This window comes from Vicia villosa, linkage group LG6, assembly GCF_029867415.1.
Source record: "Vicia villosa cultivar HV-30 ecotype Madison, WI linkage group LG6, Vvil1.0, whole genome shotgun sequence".
NCBI lineage: Eukaryota > Viridiplantae > Streptophyta > Magnoliopsida > Fabales > Fabaceae > Vicia > Vicia villosa.
In genome coordinates this window covers 94,749,165-94,769,131 of record NC_081185.1, presented here as the reverse complement: position 1 = coordinate 94,769,131, position 19,967 = coordinate 94,749,165, and the positions used below count along the sequence as shown (strand labels likewise).

Below are 19,967 nucleotides of genomic sequence, written 5' to 3'. Positions count from 1 at the left end.
CGATCGACAACAACAACTAACATTTCCTTCTTCTCTTTTCATCACAAATGGCAGCGCGACCTCCATCTCCAGCGATATCTCCTTTTCGTCTCCGTTTGATCCTCTCCGTCTCTGATTTTTTCGATTCATGTTAGTTTTTGTTCAATATCATGTTTTAGTAACCTAATTTGTTTGATTTTACAGAGATTAACACAAATTCTAAAAGGGAAAACGAAACCCTAGTTGTAAGCAGAATAGGGTTCGAGAAGAAGAAATTCGCACTGTAGCGCGCCATCTCCTGTGTACGATTCTTCTCCCCAACCTTCACCTTTCTCTTTTCTCTGCGTACAAATCTAACCATTCTTCGCCTTTTACTTGAATCTTGTGGACTGGTCCTCACAAAATACTCCAGCAGTGGGGCTTGGCACTTGTGTTTATCTATGGAGTGCTTCAAACAGCAAAGTGAGTATGAACCTATAAATTGCCAACAATACCACCTATTCCAAACATGTGAAATCATAGTTAACATGTATATTTGTGTGGCTTTCAGGTGACTAAGCTTTGTGACTTGGGGCCTTATGATGATGTTTGTTCTGTCCAGTGGACCAAGGAGGGTTCTTTCACATCTACTGGTATAAACCTTGGTTAAGTTCAGGTACCTTGTTAGCGATTAGCTTCATTAGATTTTGTTTTATCCATCCATGTATTTGAAATAACAGATTTTGTTTCCAAGAAATCGCCGAAAGGGGTGTCTGGAATCGAGAAAGATTCGTGCGTGATTGATATGAGGTGCAGTAGTCACAAAGGGTTTTCTGAGAATTCACAAGGTGAGAGGATTTGTAGGATTTGTCATCTGGCTTTTGGACCTGCGTCAGATGCAGCAATTATTGAAAGTGTGAGCGCTACGAGTGGAGATTTTATTCAACTTGGTTGCGTGTGTAAAGACGAGCTCGGCATTGCTCACGTTTATTGTGCTGAAGTGTGGTTCAAGCTAAAGGGAAATAGGTATATATTTCTGGCCAATTTCAATTTATAGATCAATATTGATAGTTTTGCATCAGCAAATTATTGCATTTGATTGTCATGTTCATGTTTGTTCATATTATTCGAAACCATGCCCTTGTGATTGTCCTGGTGAAGATTCTTGGTTGTCGATATCATCAAATCGATTGTTCATTAGGTGCATTTCCTTTTCTTTAACAGATTATGTGAAATATGTGGCGAGACTGCAAAGAATGTCTCGGGTGTTACTACTAACGGAGTTATGGAAGAGTGGAATGATAGAAGATTCATGGACAACAGCGGTAACTCATCGCGCAGGTTTGGTGGATGCTGGCGAGCACAGCCGTATTGTAATTTCTTGATGGCGTGCCTGGTAATAGATTTCATTATGCCATGGTTTTTTTATGTAAACATGTTCTAGCATCGGAATCAAACACTTATATATTGCCTCCCTCTTCCATTCTTTATACCTATTAATAAATACAGTGAGTATATCATCAAATTTTTGTGTCTTCCCAGAAGATGTGAAATTTTCTATTTGAATATATAGAAGTTACAATGCAAAGAGTTTATATATGTGCATTTGGCTCTGACCTCTCAATATAGTTTAATTTGAATTATTCTCAAGTTTACGAAAAGTTGATTTGCCAAGCATTTGTTTGGTTTAGCGGGTGGATTTTCACGTTTTGACAGAAGCTTAGTGCCTATTTGCTTGTGCATTTCCAAGCAAAAAATGCACACATTGAAATAGTATCGATGTGTTGCACACAGCAAATAATAAAGATGATTATTGGCTGATATGGTTAGAAATTCGTGCCCAAACCTTTATGCTTGTTGTTTAGTGGCTGACATATGTACTATTTCTTTCTTTTGGCAGCCTATCTTAGTCTATATGTCCAAGGTGGATGGGAAATTCAATTTTAGGTGCTCCGTTGTTTTTTTCGTAAGTTTACTTTAGTTTAGAGAGTCGAAATGAGAAACTATAATTTAGTTTTCGTAAGTTTACTATAGTTTTTTCCAGTCAAGATTTTCACTAAAGAATCTACAGAAGCTCAGACAAAAGCAATATCAGATTAATTCTCTTTTTTTTTCAAGTATTAAATTGCATCAGCTAATATTTATAAGTTATTTAACGTATATGCTTTGGTTTCAGAGTTGTTTTTGTGGACGCTGGAGTTACACAAATTGACATTGAAACTAAGACGATGAAAGATGAGCAGAAAATGAGAGAAGCACAGACAAGAGCAATATCAGAGCATGGAGAGTTAGCACTAATTACAGTTGAAGGTCCTCAATCTTCTACAGAAGAAAGAATACCATTGAGGCCACCAATGCTGCAGGTTAAAAATGTTTTCAATTTTTGTTATATGGACATGACTGCAGACATTCAGGGTCTATTTTCACTTTCATCATGATTTAATATTTTATTTCGAGATATGTTTGATATATGTTGCTTGAGTGAGTTGAAAGAATATTTTGTATGGAAGTTTGTGTAATTAGATTTCTTCTTTGAAACCAGCATTACTTTTCAAAACTATAGTACCTTTATTAAAAACATTGATATATTCTACATCTTTGATTAATTATTAGTTTTCTTCAGTTTTAAAGGCTGAAAGAATATGAGCTTCACATCTGAGTTCTTATGTTATTTTTGCATTGGAGATGATTAAATTTAATTCAAGTTTATGATTCTGGTTTTATATTGTATTATTCTCTAAAAGTTACGCCTTGTGAGAAATTTGAGAGCAGAGAATATTGCTCTCGAATTGGTTACATCCAGTGTTTGCTTTATCTCCTTGTTTTAAATATTGAAATTTTTGTTTTCGATCCTCATGTTGTAGTTTACGCAAACACACCACTAGTTACTTTGTCATCTCATCGAATAAGAACAAACATATATTGCTGGTTTCCTTGGAGGGTGTCTTATCCTTTTATCTTGTAATTTTTCATACATGTGAAGATGTTTCTTGTTCCTATTCTAGGTGGTTCGACTGGCTTCATTTCAGCATGCTCCTTTAGTGCCTCCTTTTCTATCTTTACCAAATGACTACTGCAGTCATTAGTATTTAAATTGTTCACTAATGGCATGTGTTCTTACGTATGTTTACATTACTTGTTCTTATAGGTTCATGATATGTGACCTTAACTTTTCAGTGGATGCGTCAATGTCAATTTTTCAACCTTATATTTTGATTATCTAACCATGATTTGATACGCCTCTTTTGTCATATATTTTGAATTGCACCTTAGTTTCACTATATTCTTTTGTCTTCTTGGTGACCTATATTCTTTAGCCAGAGTTAAGGTAAAATGCTTGTCTCATGAAGTCATTAAATAGACAGTCTATCTATTTTGGTTTGATGATGACTTAAATCCACCACTGAGTTGTAAATGGAGTTGAATCAAAGACATCATTTTTCTCCTTTTTTCCCTTTCGTATTTTGTTTGCTTGGATTATTACTGAATATATTGATATTATGTGCCATACCAATGTTAACTAATGTTGCATTATGATTTTTACATATATTGGCAGTTCATGAGGCAAGCATATTTAATTGGATATTATGTGCCATACCAATATGCATTTTGATTATGAGTTACGTAGCTTGATGAATGACAACTGACTGTAAGTCTATTTGTGTTGTTGGCAGAGCTTTGTTATAGCAATACTTGCACGAAAGTAGTGTTCTGACACGTATGGTGGTTGGATTGGATTTGTGTTATTTCTGCATGAAGATATATAGTACTTTCACTCTATGAAGGGATTATTATCAAAGAAAACTACACTCTTACCTGTACATGTATCAATGAGGGAGGAAATGTTTATGTAAAATAATTTAATAGATGCATTTTTCAATCATAAATTTTTGAATTCTTAGACTCATTGATCGAGAAGTTGTGTTAATTGAATGAGTGGATGGAATGCATAACATCTGATATATATATATATATATATATATATATATATATATATATATATATATATATATATATATATATATATATATATATATATATATATATATATATATATATATATATATATATGACATATTTATGTAATGATACAGACATAAACCGTGGCAAGATTAATGGTTTAGAATGCATAACATATAACCACGGTTTTAAATAGGTGGTCATAACCAAACCGTGGCTATATCTTGAACTAATACTGTGTCGTAAACGTTAAAATGAAACCGTGGCTTTACAATATAACCACAGTTATTAAGTCATGGCAAATACAAACCGCGGCCTTAATCAAGCTACCTAAACCGTGGCCTAAAAATGCCACGGTTGTAAAAATGGCGTGGTCTATACCAAAAAACCGTGGACTTTACTTTTGGCCACGGCCGTATACTCCACCGTTGGATTTCCGTGGCCGAACCGTGGCCTCAGCGTTACGCCACGGTTATTTTGCATAAAGCCTCGGTTTTCTGGGCGTGGTAGGAGGCCTTTTTTCTGTAGTGTTTCATCTCAATTCTTGTAATGTATCTATTTTATATTTTGTTTTCTTTGAACAATATGAGTAACTAAACCCTAATGCTAGGGGGTGTCCCTGATTTGATTTTGTAATGATTTTGAATTCCTGAGTTCATCAATAGATTTGTTTTCTTATTTAATTTAATTATACAAGGTTTTTATGCTTTCTTTGTCGGACCAACAAGATTGATTTACGGTTAACAACCAGCTGGACAACGGTTGTTAAGGTTTTTGTACGATTAGACTATAGTAGATATCACCTAGGACTAGGGATACCCTATAGTTACCGGTTAACTCTTGATAACATAAAGGCTTGATTTCATCATAATTCTCTAAGGACTTAGGATTTAGGATGAATGTTCAAAGGTTTTCCCACTAAGGACTTAGGGGAAAATAATCTAAAGGGCGGTAATTAAAGGTTATGAACTTGTTGAAGAGATCTAAATCCAAGGTTATTACAAGAACAATCACACACTTTACCCTAGCATAATACTCATATTTGTCAAAAAGCCAATTTACTTTTCTGCTTATTTTAATTATTTTTAGTCACAATTTGCAAACAAAACTCCAAATATAGTTTTTGTTTAATTGAACCATTATTTAAACTCGATATTAACGTCCAGTCCTTGAGATCGACATTCAGGGAATTTCCCTATTATTACTACAGAGGCAAAATAGTACACTTGCTATTTTACCGATCAAAGAGCCATTACGGAAGCAAAAAAAAATCGTAAGAAAAAGTGGTGATGCAGTCAGAATTTTAGGACGATTCAGACCAAATAAAGGATTGATATCGACTCCTGGGTGTTTCATGAGCGAGAATCAACCTCCATAATCAACCAAAACACTCTGGAACTTATGGCCGTTTTCACATTTTTGTCTCAAATATTTTGGATTTCAATTTGTTCATAAACGCATTGTAAATCATGTTTGAGGGTATAATTATATTCATGATCTTGTTTGCAAACTATCTGGGCTGTTTAATTTGATTTTCGTTGCAGATTGAGGAACCCACCATTCTTAGGGTTCCAATCTTTGAATTGGGATTTTCTAAATTAAGTGGAATTGGACCATGTGAAGGGTGCCATCGCGTTCGGAAGGGTGGTTTAAGTCGAACCATGATATTATCTTCCATTTATTGGATCGTGTTGCAGGAAGTGGGAGTTTGGCATGGGGACGGAATGGCGTCGCGAAGAAGAAGAAAACAGGCCGCTGTTCGCGCGCCTCTGCATTTTGAAAATTATCAATTAGTTTCTCTATTTTCATTCATGACGTGCGAAGCAATAACATCAAATGCGCGCAGGCCAGTTGGCTGGGGTGGAAGCTGGCAACCGAATGGTCTCGTGTTCGAGCCCCAGCATTGCAAAATATTTTTTCCTCCATTTACACGTTATGGCAATCTCAGATCCAGCGCTTCGCATTTACACGTTATGGCAATCTCAGATCCAGCGCTTCGCTTATCTGTATGACTACCATACACCCTGCCATCAAGACCTCAGGATCATCTCAAGGCTGGATCCAACGCTCCAGAACGCGCATGCTCACCGTGGACATTCCCAGGCTACAACACAGAATCAAACCCCAGGTTCTTTTATATATAATTTTCTATTTTACTACTTTATTTAGATTATATATATTAATTAATATGTTTAGTTTAATCAGTTAATATAATTAGGATTAGGATTTTTATTAGGATTAGGGCTATGATCTTTAGGATTATTTTCCCGATTATCTTCCCCGATTATTCGACTTAATTATTTAATTAATTTTAATTATGAAAATCACAAAAAAACCCTAGGAAAACTTATTAATGCATTAGGGTTTGCCCAATCCCACTGGCCATTTGGCCAAAGTGTTAGGATTTAATTTATTATTCGCTTCGATTAAATCAATTGATCGCGGTGGGTAATAATCAATTAATTATTTAATTAATTAAAATAATAAAAAATACATTTATTTTGCTAAATGGTTTTAACCAAATCTATTGGTTACGATGATTAGCACTTCCCTTTAAAAATTCGTTATTATTTTTAATCAAAGCTATTGATTATGAGGGATAACGATAAAGTTAAATAATTAAAATATATCCATTTGCTAAAAGTGATAATCGAATCAATCGATTAAAATTGCCAGCAACTCTCTACTAATCTATTAATTATGGTGATCAAACCTATTGATCATCGCGATTAATGGTAACATATTAAATCTGGGTTGTACGCCCAAATCTTAAAACACTCCTTCAAACTACGAATTTTCATCTCTTCAATACTGCGATTTTCAAAACAACTACGATAAGGTAATTCAAAATACCTTGCGAACTTCGCATTTCAAAACTACGATAAGAAATTTAAAATGCCTTCATACATTTATAATCAATTCTAAGGCGTACAACCCTGTGCCCCGAACTATGTTGACTCTGATTCTCCCTAAGGAGATACGTAGGCACTTGGCAACAAGGCGAGTCCCCTTCCCCTAAATCCTAATTAGTTCAAATCTTACCGTTCACCCTTTTCATTTCCTTAGCTATTGCCTTAACAATTTTAGCCATAAACCTCTGCCTCTCAATTCAAAACCTTAGGAAAGGATTAAGGGTGCCTAACACCTTCCCTCGACCTGATTATAATAATCTTACCCCGAATCTCTTAACTGCGTAAGGTTTCCTATTCGCCTTGGTAGAATAGGTGGCGACTCTCAAAGCTTAATTTTTAGGGCAGGTTGCTACAGTAACACTTGTTTGCAATTCTTCTAATCATTGTATAATTTATTTGATTTCTTAATCACATAATTGCAAAATGCAGATTTCTTAATTTTCTTTGACTATCTCAAATCACAGCACAACATTGACATAGATATTTGGACACTTAATAGATTCCTTTCGATAAACTTTAGTGGCATATTTTTAAGTAGCAATCAAATATTCTACCTTGGTGGCGTAATTGTAATTGACATTGACATACATATTTTTTTAAATTTGTAAATAGTGTTGGTTTAAAAAACAAATCAACCGAACCGAAGTAAATCGCATAAATTGGATTGGATTAAATTGAATTTTTCTTTTTGTTATCCAAAAACCAAATCAAACCGCGTGCTCTATATATCTTTTGATCAGATGATTTTTTTTCTCTAAATGATTCAAATCGAGTCGCGAACACCTCTAATTAAGGAAAATGACAATTAGCAATTTGATAATAATTGCTTAATAAGATTTATTAAGGGTTAAAATGTAAGTTTAGTGTTAAATAAAATCCTTATATTTATATGGCCACGTATAATTTAATAATAAAAATAATCTTTTTAATTCATCCTTACATCTTCTTCATCTTAAAATCATCTTCATCTTTTTTTTTTACACAAACATCTTCTTCATCTTTACTAGCTTAATGTTTTTAGTCCAACAAACTAAAGTTGAAGCTTATCATCATCAACACCATTGAAAACCCTAAACCCACATCATAGATTAAATCCTTATTCATCATCAACACGATTGAAGACTCACGTCAAAACTCAACCCATATTTCATCATCAACACCATTGAAGAACCACATCAAAACTCATCTTTTTTTCTCTCTCAAACTCCCATTCATCATAAACATCATCCAAAACCCACCACCTAAATAGTATTGCAAGACACGTCCTGTTATCGTACATAGGTTCAACACAAACCTTGTAGCTGATAACATTTTTCCAAGTTCAAATCCTCTAGAGCGCGTCAAGCGACGCGAGGTGCATATTTCTCAAAACAGGAAAAGATGATTCATAGAACATATCAGATAGAGAAGGCTATTATCCAAAATGATTAATGATAGTGACAATGTATGCAAAGATTGAAACCCGTTTTGCATAATCGACGACGGAGGCAAACCAAAACCCGATTTCAATTTCAAAACTTGTAAAGATTCACTACCAATAATACATCTAGGAAAGTTGAAAAATCATCTGTTTCAAATTCTGTCTCAGCTTAAATACGAAGTTCTATAACATAATGCTTAATGGCATTACGAATCAAGCTATTTAAACAAGAAAAACCCAATCGGCCGTGGAAACAAATAACCCTTATGTCTTTTTGAAAGTTAAAAGCTTTTTTACGATTTGATCGACACACATTTGATTGGAAGCAAGAGCTAACTTTCCCTGATTTGATCTGTCGATGGTATGATTTGATCTGTCGATGGTATTTTTCTGTTTTTGTATATGAGCTAACTTTTTGCGTTTGGAAAATCTTGTTTCCATTGCATGAAACTACATGATATCGCAATATGCTTTTCCTTGGTTAATTATTATGATGTTGTGAATCGGAACATTTGGATTTTATTTTCGTGTTTCTACTTTAACTGCTGATGTGATTTTGAACTATTCAAAAATAAACTCAATTAATTAGGAGAGTTTGATTTACATTCGAACAACATTCTCATGTATCTATAAAATAAGAAAACACAAGTACCTGATTAAGACTCATATGCCATTTGTTTAAAAAATTCCACCTATTTATTTTAGGGTCAAAATGTGTCCAAATAATACTTTTTGTGACTAAATTCTGACTTTGGCTTCAATCTAACTAATTGTCGCTTCTGTTCCTCTCTCTATTGGCCAACTTATGTACTATTTGTCCTTTTAATTCTAATCTAACTGAACCAAGTAAGCCAATGTCCTCCTCCAAAGACAATCTGTACCCATTTACATTTTTTCCTTACTCCCAATGTTGCTTTCCAATCACAATCTCATATGCATTCTATCGTTTTTCTCCCTCTTCCTCTACCGTCACTCACCATTCTTTCAACCTATTCCTTTCAAAACCTTGCTAACCATTCAACCCTTTTTTGACAATACAACTTCCTCTTCCACCGAAGCTGTAGCCATAGTTTAAACCCTGACTTTAGGCAAGAAAATGGCACGACCGTTGGAAAAAATCTCTGATGTTAACGATGAAAAGGAACTTTGGAAAGTTGTTGTTAAAATACATCACAAATGGAGTGTCATATCTAACAACAAGGAACATTTTGAAATGGTTGTTTATGATTCTGAGGTTAGTTTCAACATTGAAGGTTAAACATGAGTTAACATTTTTTTACGAGCAACCATTATTTATGTTGTTTTCGTTGAATCTGTTTGTTTTGTTACAATAACCATTATTTATTATATTTTGTGATTTTCTATATTTTCATACAGTATGTTTTGGTTTTGAAAGGTTAATATTTGGTTGTAGGGAGGTGTTAAAGAGGAAGATTTTCTATTGATTTTTTATATTTTATTACAGTATGTTTTTCTTTTTAATGGTCAATATTTGGTTGTAGGGAGGTGTTAAAGAGGATGATTTTGTATTGATTTTTTATATTTTCATATAATATGTTTTGGTTTTGAAAGGTTAATATTTGGTTGTTGGGAGGTGTTAATGAGGAAGATTTTGTATTGATATTTTTTTTATACATAATGTTTTGGTTTTGATAGGTTAATATTTGGTTGTAGGGAGGTGTTAAAGAGAATAATTTTTGATTTTTTATCGTTGCCTGTAGGCTATATTATGTGGTTTATTTGATATTGATGGATTTTGTTTGTATTACCTCTGTAGGGAAGTGATATCCATGTTATCGTACCTCCCGTGTATAGGCAGAGTTTTGATTCGCTCTTTGTTGTTAATGATACTTACACTATTGCAAACTTCCAAGTTCAGCTGAATGATCTGCTGTTCAAACCTTCTGCTCACAAGTACCTCCTTAAATTTACTGGTGGAACCAAAGTTGGGGATAGAAACGTGCATCAGATTCAGGAAAAGGCTTGCAGACTCACTCCTTTTCTTGATATTTTAACTGGGAAATGGAATAAAGATTAACTTTTAGGTAAAACTCTATATACTTTTTGGGACAATCTCAACTTCTATGTAGCACTCTACATCTGATCTTTCATTCAACCTGATGCACGTTTTCCCACTGTCTTTTACAGATGTTATCGGAGTGGTTGATGAAATTGGGTACACACAGGCCCAGGTTGGAAGTAAAAAGCAACATGTCAACTTTGTCATTCGCGACTTGAGGTTGAAAGTTTGTTTGTTACCTTTTATACATCTTAATGGTAGCCCTTTATAGCTTATATTTTGTCTGATTTTTTAGTTTAAATGTGCATTTTGTAGCAACAACACTATAACGGTTACGTTATGGGAGGCGTACACGGTGTAGTTTATCAACTACGTTGAACAGCAGGTCGATACTGCCATTCCGTTTGTGATTCTGATTCAATATGCAAAAGTCAAAGAAGCTTTTGGTATATATTACTCCCATACTGATTCCTACGGTTCATAAAGTGTGTTTTATGTTTTCAAGTCGATATTGTTATTAACTTATTTTGTGTTTGCAAGCAAATATCCACTATCTGTTACCGACACTTACAATGTCACCAAAGTGGCTATTAATGAAGACATGGAGACAATCAAACAATTCGCCAAAATGTACTCACTTGGTTTATTGCAAAACCCTGCACTTGGTATCATCCTTCATAATTAACACTGACTATGTTTTTTTTGGTATTCAGGCTTACACAGGATACTATAATTGTTGTCTCAGGCCTTCGCAATCAGCAGTCTCAAGGCAGGTCGCAAAACTCATACACTTCTCGCCAATCACCTTCCCAAAAATTGTTGTCTAATGTTGTTCTTCTTCCTCTTGAGAAAATTGTTAAACTCAAAGAGGTAGTAATCTTTCATTTATTGTTTAAGCAAATTTAGTCAAACTCATATACTATATTTGATTTTCTATTAACCACCCTTTTGTAAAATCAGACAACTTTTTGTGCCACGGTTGCAACAATTACGAAAATCTTTGCGTCAAGATATGGCTGGTACTACTAGGCATGCCATGAATGCCCAAATAAAGTCACTGGTGATAAACCTCCCTATAAGTGTACAAAGGGACATGAAATGGAAACCGCCATATTCAGGTATAAACGCCAATTACATTAGATGCATCCAAAAGTTACATGCCAAAACATTTAAAATACAGACAAATAATAAATATCTAACTAACAAATAATATGTCTATCTTTTACCTTTGTTTGGAAATGGAGGTTGCTCCTTCCTGAATTTTTATGCTCTTCTTTCGCTTATGACATTCTACCCCATCCTTCTCTTCCCTGCAACAAGAAGAAGAATACTAAACTATAGTTTATAAACATTTTAACTATTATCACATAACTTATATTATTATGTATTACCTACTTAGTATCACCTCTATCTTACATGCATCTAAACATTACCGGACATAACATTTCTAATAACAGACAAGCCAACCCATCAATATCTAAGTAACATATATCATGTCTACGTTTTACCTTTCTGAATCTGAAGATAATACAATAACACGACGTTGTGCTTCTCTTTTGGACATTATTCTCCTTTCCCCGGCACCAAGAACAACCTGTTCTTCTGCCTTCCCTTCAGTATTTCCAGAACAATTACCGCCCACACCAGATTTGAATGATTGCCATGCTTCCTTCCATTCTATTGAAGTTCGTCGTTTCTCAAGAGCCCCCATTATCACCCTAAAATGACTTTCGCGTTTCCAAAGGCATCCCTTCCACTTTCCGCGGTTGGATCTTTCCCAAACTTTCCGCCATTCACCTACAACACTAAACAGCTCCATCACTCACCGAATCTCAACCTCCCTCTTCAGTCTTTCCTAGTTGTTCTCCGTTGCAAGTTGCTCTTCCGTTCTAATATTGCAACGACAAAAAAATACTTATAAACCACAACAATGAACATGCAACTCATAAAAAACATATCTTTTACATATGTTAACATTTCAACAACGTCTACATATCTAATAAACGATCAAAACATGCAACTCACCGATCGGGAATGTTGAAGGGCGAAGAGTACGTCATTGCACCGGGAAAGTCTTGCTTGAGCCGTCGACCAACTGCTCCTAACCAGCACGAAACCCTAACGTCATTTTTGGAAGTAATGTTTGTTCAGTTAGGATCCCAACATTAATACCTACTTCTTTTACATGTATCTCTCTTGGGCCCATCTCTTCTATATTTATCCTAAGTCTTTGTCTTGGGCCCATTTTCTTTACTACTTTTCTTTTGTCCTTTTTAAAAAAAACATAGTCTGGCCCCAACTAATTTATCAAATGCATTACTAAGTTGGGAAATTTCACTTTTGGTTTGTACTTTTTTTTGTCAAGTCAATTTATTGTCATCTCTATATAATTTTATGTTTTTGGCCTATTCTAATTTCTTTTTTGGTCACGTTTTGACTATTGTGTTGTACTTATTTACACTATATATATATTATAAATATTTCATATCTCATTTTTCCTATTTATAACATAATATTTACACATTCATCATATTATATGTATTTCTACACATTTGAACTACCCAACTATGTTCTTTCAATTGTTTTTTTTAACAAAAAACTCGCATTTTAAAATTTTGTTTATTACCGCTCTGTATAAAAAAAAAATTATTAAGCGATTTTTTTTATGGATTCTCATTTTTTTTACATATTCTATTCTTATTTATAACGTATAACCAACCGACACCAGAACCCGTGCGGACGCACGGGTTTCCAACTAGTTGTATAGTGAGTCACATAACTTACCTAATGCAAGACTCAGACATAAACTTTGGAAATAAAAAATAAAAATAACAAGCAATAATTGTGGACTAAAAACTCAGTCACATATCAAAGTTATATATGAAAAACAATAAAACTCAAATCCCATTTACAAATGTTTATAAAAGCAAATATAACATTTCCCTCAACCTAATCAATTCACTCAAATTCAAAATTTATATACAAAACTATATCATACATCTAAGCAAAAGTATTTAGAAAGTATTTAAAGTTGTAAAATATTTACAAGTGCATTCTTCAATCATAAAACTTCATGATTTCAACCAGGGCTTGCAAGGATTTGATTAAGAAATGGAGAAACATTTTGGAAAAAAGTTTTACTTTTCCAAAATTAACCTCAGAATAACCTCATAATTGGGCTCCTCTTCGTGAGATGAACCTACATAAACGGCTTCATTAGATGTGGAGTCGGGTTCCATTCCATCGAATAGGATAGAAAGAGCATTTTTTCCCCAATCATCCAACGCTAGATAACCTGTATACAGATTCCAAGACTAAGAAAAAAAATATGATCACAAAATAAAAGACATCATAAAAATAATACCAGAAACTAAATCAACCAAAGATAAAAATAAAATCTAATACTAAATAAACCAAAAAATACACTAACAACTACACATAGTTGAATGAAACATAAACATGCATAGCAATGAAAATAAACCAACACAAAAAACGTAGTTCTAAACTACAGAAAATCACAAGTAGAAAATCACAAGAAGTAGATCTTGAAAACAATTATAGATAAAGGTAGATATAACACAGAAAATCATATAATAAAATCGAAGATAATGTTTACAAAACACAAACCGTTCTAAAAAAAACACAAATCGTTCTAAATCTATGATAATAAACAAATATAAAAAACAAAGATCTAAACTAAAGAAAATCACAAGAAGTAGATCTTGAAAAGAATTATAGATAAACGTAGATCTAACATAGAAAATCATATAATAAAATCGAAGATAATGTTTACAAAACACAAACCGTTCTAAAAAATCACAAATCGTTCTAAATCTATGATAATAAACAAACACAAAAAACATAGATCTAAACTACAGAAAATCCCAAGAAGTAGATCTTAAAAATAATTATAGATAAACGTAGATCTAACACAGGAAATCATATAATAAAATCGAAGATAATGTTTAGAAAACACAAATCGTTCTAAAGAAACACAAATCGTTATTAAAAACACAAATCATTCTAAATTTATGATAATAAACAAACAAACAAAAACGTAGATCTAAATTATAGAAAATCACAAGAAGTAGATCTTGAAAATAATTATAGATAAACATAGATCTAACACAGAAAATCTTATAATAAAATCGAAGATAATGTTTACAAAACACAAACCGTTCTAAAAAAAACACAAATCATTCTAAATCTATGATAATAAACAAACACATAAAACGTAGATCTAAACTACAGAAAATCACAAGAAGTAGATCTTCAAAATAATTATAGATAAACGTAGATCTAACATAAACAATCATATAATAAAATCGAAGATAATGTTTAGAAAACACAAATCGTTCTAAAAAAACACAAATCGTTTTAAAAAAAACACAAATCGTTCTAAATCTATGATAATAAACAAACATAAAAAACGTAGATCTAAACTACAAAAAATCACAAGTAGATCTTGAAAAGAATTATAGATAAACGTAGATCTAACACAGAAAATCATATAATAAAATCGAAGATAATGTTTACAAAACACAAACCGTTCTTTGAAAAAACACAAATTGTTCTAAATCTATGATAATAAACAAACACAAAAAACGTAGATCTAAACTACATAAAATCACAAGAAGTAGATCTTAAAAAGAATTATAGATAAATGTAGATCTAACACAAAAAATCATATAATAAAATCGAAGATAATGTTTAGAAAACACAAATCGTTCTAAAAAAACACAAATCGTTATAAAAAAACACAAATCGTTCTAAATCTATGACAATAAACAAACACAAGAAACGTAGATCTAAACTACAGAAAATCACAAGAAGTAGATCTTGAAAAGAATTATAGTTAAACATAGATCTAACACAGAAAATCATATAATAAAATCGAAGATAATGTTTACAAAACACAAACCGTTCTAAAAAATCACAAATCGTTCTAAATCTATGATAATAAACAAACACAAAAAACGTAGATCTAAACTACAGAAAATCCCAAGAAGTAGATCTTAAAAATAATTATAGATAAACGTAGAACTAACACAGGAAATCATATAATAAAATCGAAGATAATGTTTAGAAAACACAAATCGTTCTAAAGAAACACAAATCGTTATAAAAAACACAAATCGTTCTAAATTTATGATAATAAACAAAAAAAAACGTAGTTCTAATTAAATTACAGAAAATCACAAGAAGTAGATCTTGAAAAGAATTATAGATAAACATAGATCTAACACAGAAAATCTTATAATAAAATCGAAGATAATGTTTACAAAACACAAACCGTTCTAAAAAAAACGCAAATCGTTCTAAATCTATGATAATAAACAAACACAAAAAACGTAGATCTAAACTACAGAAAATCACAAGAAGTAGATCTTAAAAATAATTATCGATAAACGTAGATCTAACATAAACAATCATATAATAAAATCGAAGATAATGTTTAGAAAACACAAATCGTTCTAAAAAAACACAAATCGTTTTAAAAAAAACACAAATCGTTCTAAATCTATGATAATAAACAAACATAAAAAACGTAGATCTAAACTACAAAAAATCACAAGAAGTAGATCTTGAAAAGAATTATAGATAAACGTAGATCTAACACAGAAAATCATATAATAAAATCGAAGATAATGTTTACAAAACACAAACCTTTCTTAAAAAAAACACAAATTGTTCTAAATCTATGATAATAAACAAACACCAAAAACGTAGATCTAAACTACATAAAATCACAAGAAGTAGATCTTAAAAAGAATTATAGATAAATGTAGATCTAACACAAAAAATCATATAATAAAATCGAAGATAATGTTTAGAAAACACAAATCGTTCTAAAAAAACACAAATCGTTATAAAAAACACAAATCGTTCTAAATCTATGACAATAAACAAACACAAGAAACGTAGATCTAAACTACAGAAAATCACAAGAAGTAGATCTTGAAAAGAATTATAGTTAAACATAGATCTAACACAGAAAATCATATAATAAAATCGAAGATAATGTTTACAAAACACAAACCGTTCTAAAAAATCACAAATCGTTCTAAATCTATGATAATAAACAAACACAAAAAACGTAGATCTAAACTGCAGAAAATCCCAAGAAGTAGATCTTAAAAATAATTATAGATAAACGTAGAACTAACACAGGAAATCATATAATAAAATCGAAGATAATGTTTAGAAAACACAAATCGTTCTAAAGAAACACAAATCGTTATAAAAAACACAAATCGTTCTAAATTTATGATAATAAACAAAAAAAAAACGTAGTTCTAAATTACAGAAAATCACAAGAATTAGATCTTGAAAAGAATTATAGATAAACATAGATCTAACACAGAAAATCTTATAATAAAATCGAAGATAATGTTTACAAAACACAAACCGTTCTAAAAAAAACACAAATCGTTCTAAATCTATGATAATAAACAAACACAAAAAACGTAGATCTAAACTACAGAAAATCACAAGAAGTAGATCTTAAAAATAATTATAGATAAACGTAGATCTAACATAAAAAATCATATAATAAAATCGAAGATAATGTTTAGAAAACACAAATCGTTTTAAAAAAACACAAATCGTTTTAAAAAAAACACAAATCGTTCTAAATCTATGATAATAAACAAACATAAAAAACGTAGATCTAAACTACAAAAAATCACAAGAAGTAGATCTTGAAAAGAATTATAGATAAACGTAGATCTAACACAAAAAATCATATAATAAAATCGAAGATAATGTTTACAAAACACAAACCGTTCTTAAAAAAAACACAAATTGTTCTAAATCTATGATAATAAACAAACACAAAAAACGTAGATCTAAACTACATAAAATCACAAGAAGTAGATCTTAAAAAGAATTATAGATAAATGTAGATCTAACACAAAAAATCATATAATAAAATCGAAGATAATGTTTAGAAAACACAAATCGTTCTAAAAAAACACAAATCGTTATTAAAAAACACAAATCGTTCTAAATCTATGATAATAAACAAACACAAGAAACGTAGATCTAAACCACAGAAAATCACAAGAAGTAGATCTTGAAAAGAATTATAGATAAACATAGATCTAACACAGAAAATCATATAATAAAATCGAAGATAATGTTTACAAAACACAAACCGTTCTAATAAAAACACAAATCGTTCTAAATCTATGATAATAAACAAACACAAAAAACATAGATCTAAACTACAAAAAATCACAAGAAGTAGATCTTAAAAAGAATTATAGATAAACGTAGATCTAACATAAAAAATCATAAAATAAAATCGAAGATAATGTTTAGAAAACACAAATCGTTCTAAAAAAACACAAATCGTTCTAAATCTATAATAATAAACAAACACAAAAAACGTAGATCTAAACTACAGAAAATCACAAGAAGTGGATCTTAAAAAGAATTATATTTAAACGTAGATCTAACACAGAAAATCATATAATAAAATCGAAGATAATGTTTAGAAAATACAAATCGTTCTAAAAAACATAAATCGTTCTAAATCTATAATAATAAACAAACACAAAAAACGTAGATCTGAAAAAGTACACAAAAAAGTAGTGATAGATTTGGAAGAAAAAGAGATCTAAAGTTACCTTCGAAAACCGCCATTTCTGGAATCGTCTTTCTGTTTGAGTTTCTGGATGAGTCGCCGGTTGAGTTTCTAGTTCTGATTAAATAGATTCATCTTCTCTTTTATATTAAAGAAGAAAACAGAGATCTCCATCTTGGCACTTCATTTTCTATACTTTGTTTCTCTCTTTGAGTATTTTTTGTGAAGAAAATTGTGAGGTTCTTAGTTGTTTTTTTCACGCTGTTTCACTTTTGGTTTGGAAAAAAACTGAACAAAACTAAGACATAAGAAGCTACTAAGAAAAATACAAAGAAGAACTAATTGAGGCATAATAGACTACTTGGAAAAATACGAAGAAGAACAAAATTAAGAAGAGGAGACGACTGCGGTTTCATGTGGAAAAATACGAACAAGAATAAAAATTAGTAAGATGAGACAGCTGCAGTTTCATAGTTAGGGTTTCTTCTAAAAATAAGTATAGGGTTTTTTTCAACCCGAATTTTATTGGGCCAAATGGAAAAAAAGCCTTCTTATTTATTCAAGAAAATTTTTACTTTGTACCCCTACAATTGCCCTTGTACCCCTACAGGAAAATTTTTGGGACGAAATTACCCTCATATAAATACGTAATTTTATTTATATTTTCACCTTTTCACCATTTGCAAACGAAAACACTCTAAAAACTTTCCAAAGCACAAACCGGAGCAGTTCGTGGAAGGCACCCGGTTCGCATTTCGTAAACACTGGAACAGTTGAGGTAAGAGTTTCGGTTTATAGAAAACACACCGGAACACATTATAAAAGTGTTCTGGTTCACACACAACACACACCGGAACCATTTAGAAAAGTCTTCTGGTTCGCTTGCATCATACCGGAACGCTTTTGTGATCTGTTCTGGTTTAGCAATACCCACACCGGAACGTTTTTGTGAACTGTTGAGGTTCACAATAATAACACACCGGAACACATTTATGAAGTATTTCGATTTTGATTTTTGTTTTGTTTTGTTTATATCAGAAACATATGCACACTCGGACCAGACGGGAGGCCTACAAACAGACGCCGCCGCATAGCAGATGAAGCTGGTCCCTCTGTACCAGTTCCGCAACCCCAGGAACGACCACAGCCAGCCAGGTTTCCTGAAGGACCTTCGGATAGATTATTACTTGTTCGATACGAGGATCACGTTGCTCGTCGTATATGGTTCGGGGAGGTCCTATTTTATTCAATTTTTAATAAATTTTAAAATTTATTTATTTTTATATTTTATAATGTATATTTTTTGTATTTTCAGGAAAGAGGTCCTAAAAAGGAGCTCAAAGTCGCAGGTCATGGGACGAAGCTTCAGGATCGAGTGCCTCATATGCTCCCACCAGAGGTGGAGGCTTTCGTGTCTACCTCAGGTCTTACTAGTCTTTAGAGAACTAGCCTGACCAAGATAGATGTTAACGTTGTATCAGCATTTGTGTAGCGGTGGCATATTGAGACATCGTCATTTCACATGCCATTTGGTGAGATGACAATTAATTTGGATGATGTTGCCAGTCTGCTGCACTTGCCGATTGGAGGTTTGTTCTGGTATCCCGAGGAGAATGTCACCGAGGAGAAGGTTGTTGAGCTCGGCATCCAGTATTTAGGAGTGGAGAGGGGTGTGATGGCCAAACATGTGTGTGATTGTAAAGGAGCTTATTATTCACTACAGTAGTTATATGATAGATTCATGGAGTATCGTGCTTCCAGTAGTTGGATTTTTGTGACCAGGGCATATCTTTTTATGTTGGTGGGTTCTACGATTTTTGCCGACAAGACTTTCACTCTTGTCGAGGCCCGATATTTATTGTTGTTTAGAGACCTAGGTAGACTTCATGCTTACATTTGGGCATCTGCTGCATTGGCCACTCTGTATAGACATCTTGGAGATGCATCTATGTTTAGTTGCAATCAGTTAGGTGGATATCTTACCCTTCTACAGGTATTTATGTTATTTTAATTTTTAATCCTTTAATTAATTGTGTGTTAATTCATATATATTTATTTATATTCTTAAATATATGTATAGTAATTTATATGTTATATTTTCATGTGATA

General features: G+C 32.2%; 2 protein-coding genes and 1 long non-coding RNA gene across 3 annotated transcripts; all 3 read left to right on the top strand.

Annotated features, from left to right (window-relative positions):
• Window positions 1-204: 204 nt before the first annotated feature.
• LOC131609344 (uncharacterized) lies at window positions 205-3,906 on the top strand. The gene is made up of 8 exons (XM_058881025.1): window positions 205-281; window positions 392-441; window positions 530-611; window positions 699-984; window positions 1,183-1,354; window positions 1,859-1,905; window positions 2,135-2,321; window positions 3,633-3,906. Exons 4-8 carry the CDS (start codon window positions 764-766, stop codon window positions 3,663-3,665), a joined length of 660 nt encoding a protein of 219 aa, XP_058737008.1. The 5' UTR covers window positions 205-281; window positions 392-441; window positions 530-611; window positions 699-763; the 3' UTR covers window positions 3,666-3,906.
• A 6,127-nt stretch (window positions 3,907-10,033) lies between these two features.
• On the top strand, window positions 10,034-11,697 carry LOC131611902 (uncharacterized). Its single transcript, XR_009287226.1, has 6 exons — window positions 10,034-10,295; window positions 10,399-10,489; window positions 10,586-10,716; window positions 10,811-10,900; window positions 10,984-11,140; window positions 11,231-11,697. It is a non-coding gene; the product is annotated as an uncharacterized LOC131611902 (long non-coding RNA).
• Window positions 11,698-18,850: 7,153 nt separating this feature from the next.
• Window positions 18,851-19,584, top strand: LOC131614167 (uncharacterized). Its single transcript, XM_058885791.1, has 4 exons — window positions 18,851-18,855; window positions 18,897-19,092; window positions 19,174-19,257; window positions 19,351-19,584. Exons 1-4 carry the CDS (start codon window positions 18,851-18,853, stop codon window positions 19,582-19,584), a joined length of 519 nt encoding a protein of 172 aa, XP_058741774.1.
• The last annotated feature ends 383 nt before the right edge of the window (window positions 19,585-19,967 follow it).

Bases quoted from the DNA above. Each gene is read 5' to 3' on its own strand.
- LOC131609344 (XM_058881025.1), top strand. From the start codon at position 764: ATGAGGTGCAGTAGTCACAAAGGGTTTTCTGAGAATTCACAAGGTGAG. The intron at 985-1,182 runs GTATATATTTCT...TTTCTTTAACAG, and splicing joins TTCAAGCTAAAGGGAAATAG to ATTATGTGAAATATGTGGCG. The intron at 1,355-1,858 runs GTAATAGATTTC...TTCTTTTGGCAG, and splicing joins ATTTCTTGATGGCGTGCCTG to CCTATCTTAGTCTATATGTC.
- LOC131614167 (XM_058885791.1), top strand. The intron at 19,093-19,173 runs GTCCTATTTTAT...TTGTATTTTCAG, and splicing joins GTCGTATATGGTTCGGGGAG to GAAAGAGGTCCTAAAAAGGA. The intron at 19,258-19,350 runs GTGGAGGCTTTC...GCATTTGTGTAG, and splicing joins CTCATATGCTCCCACCAGAG to CGGTGGCATATTGAGACATC.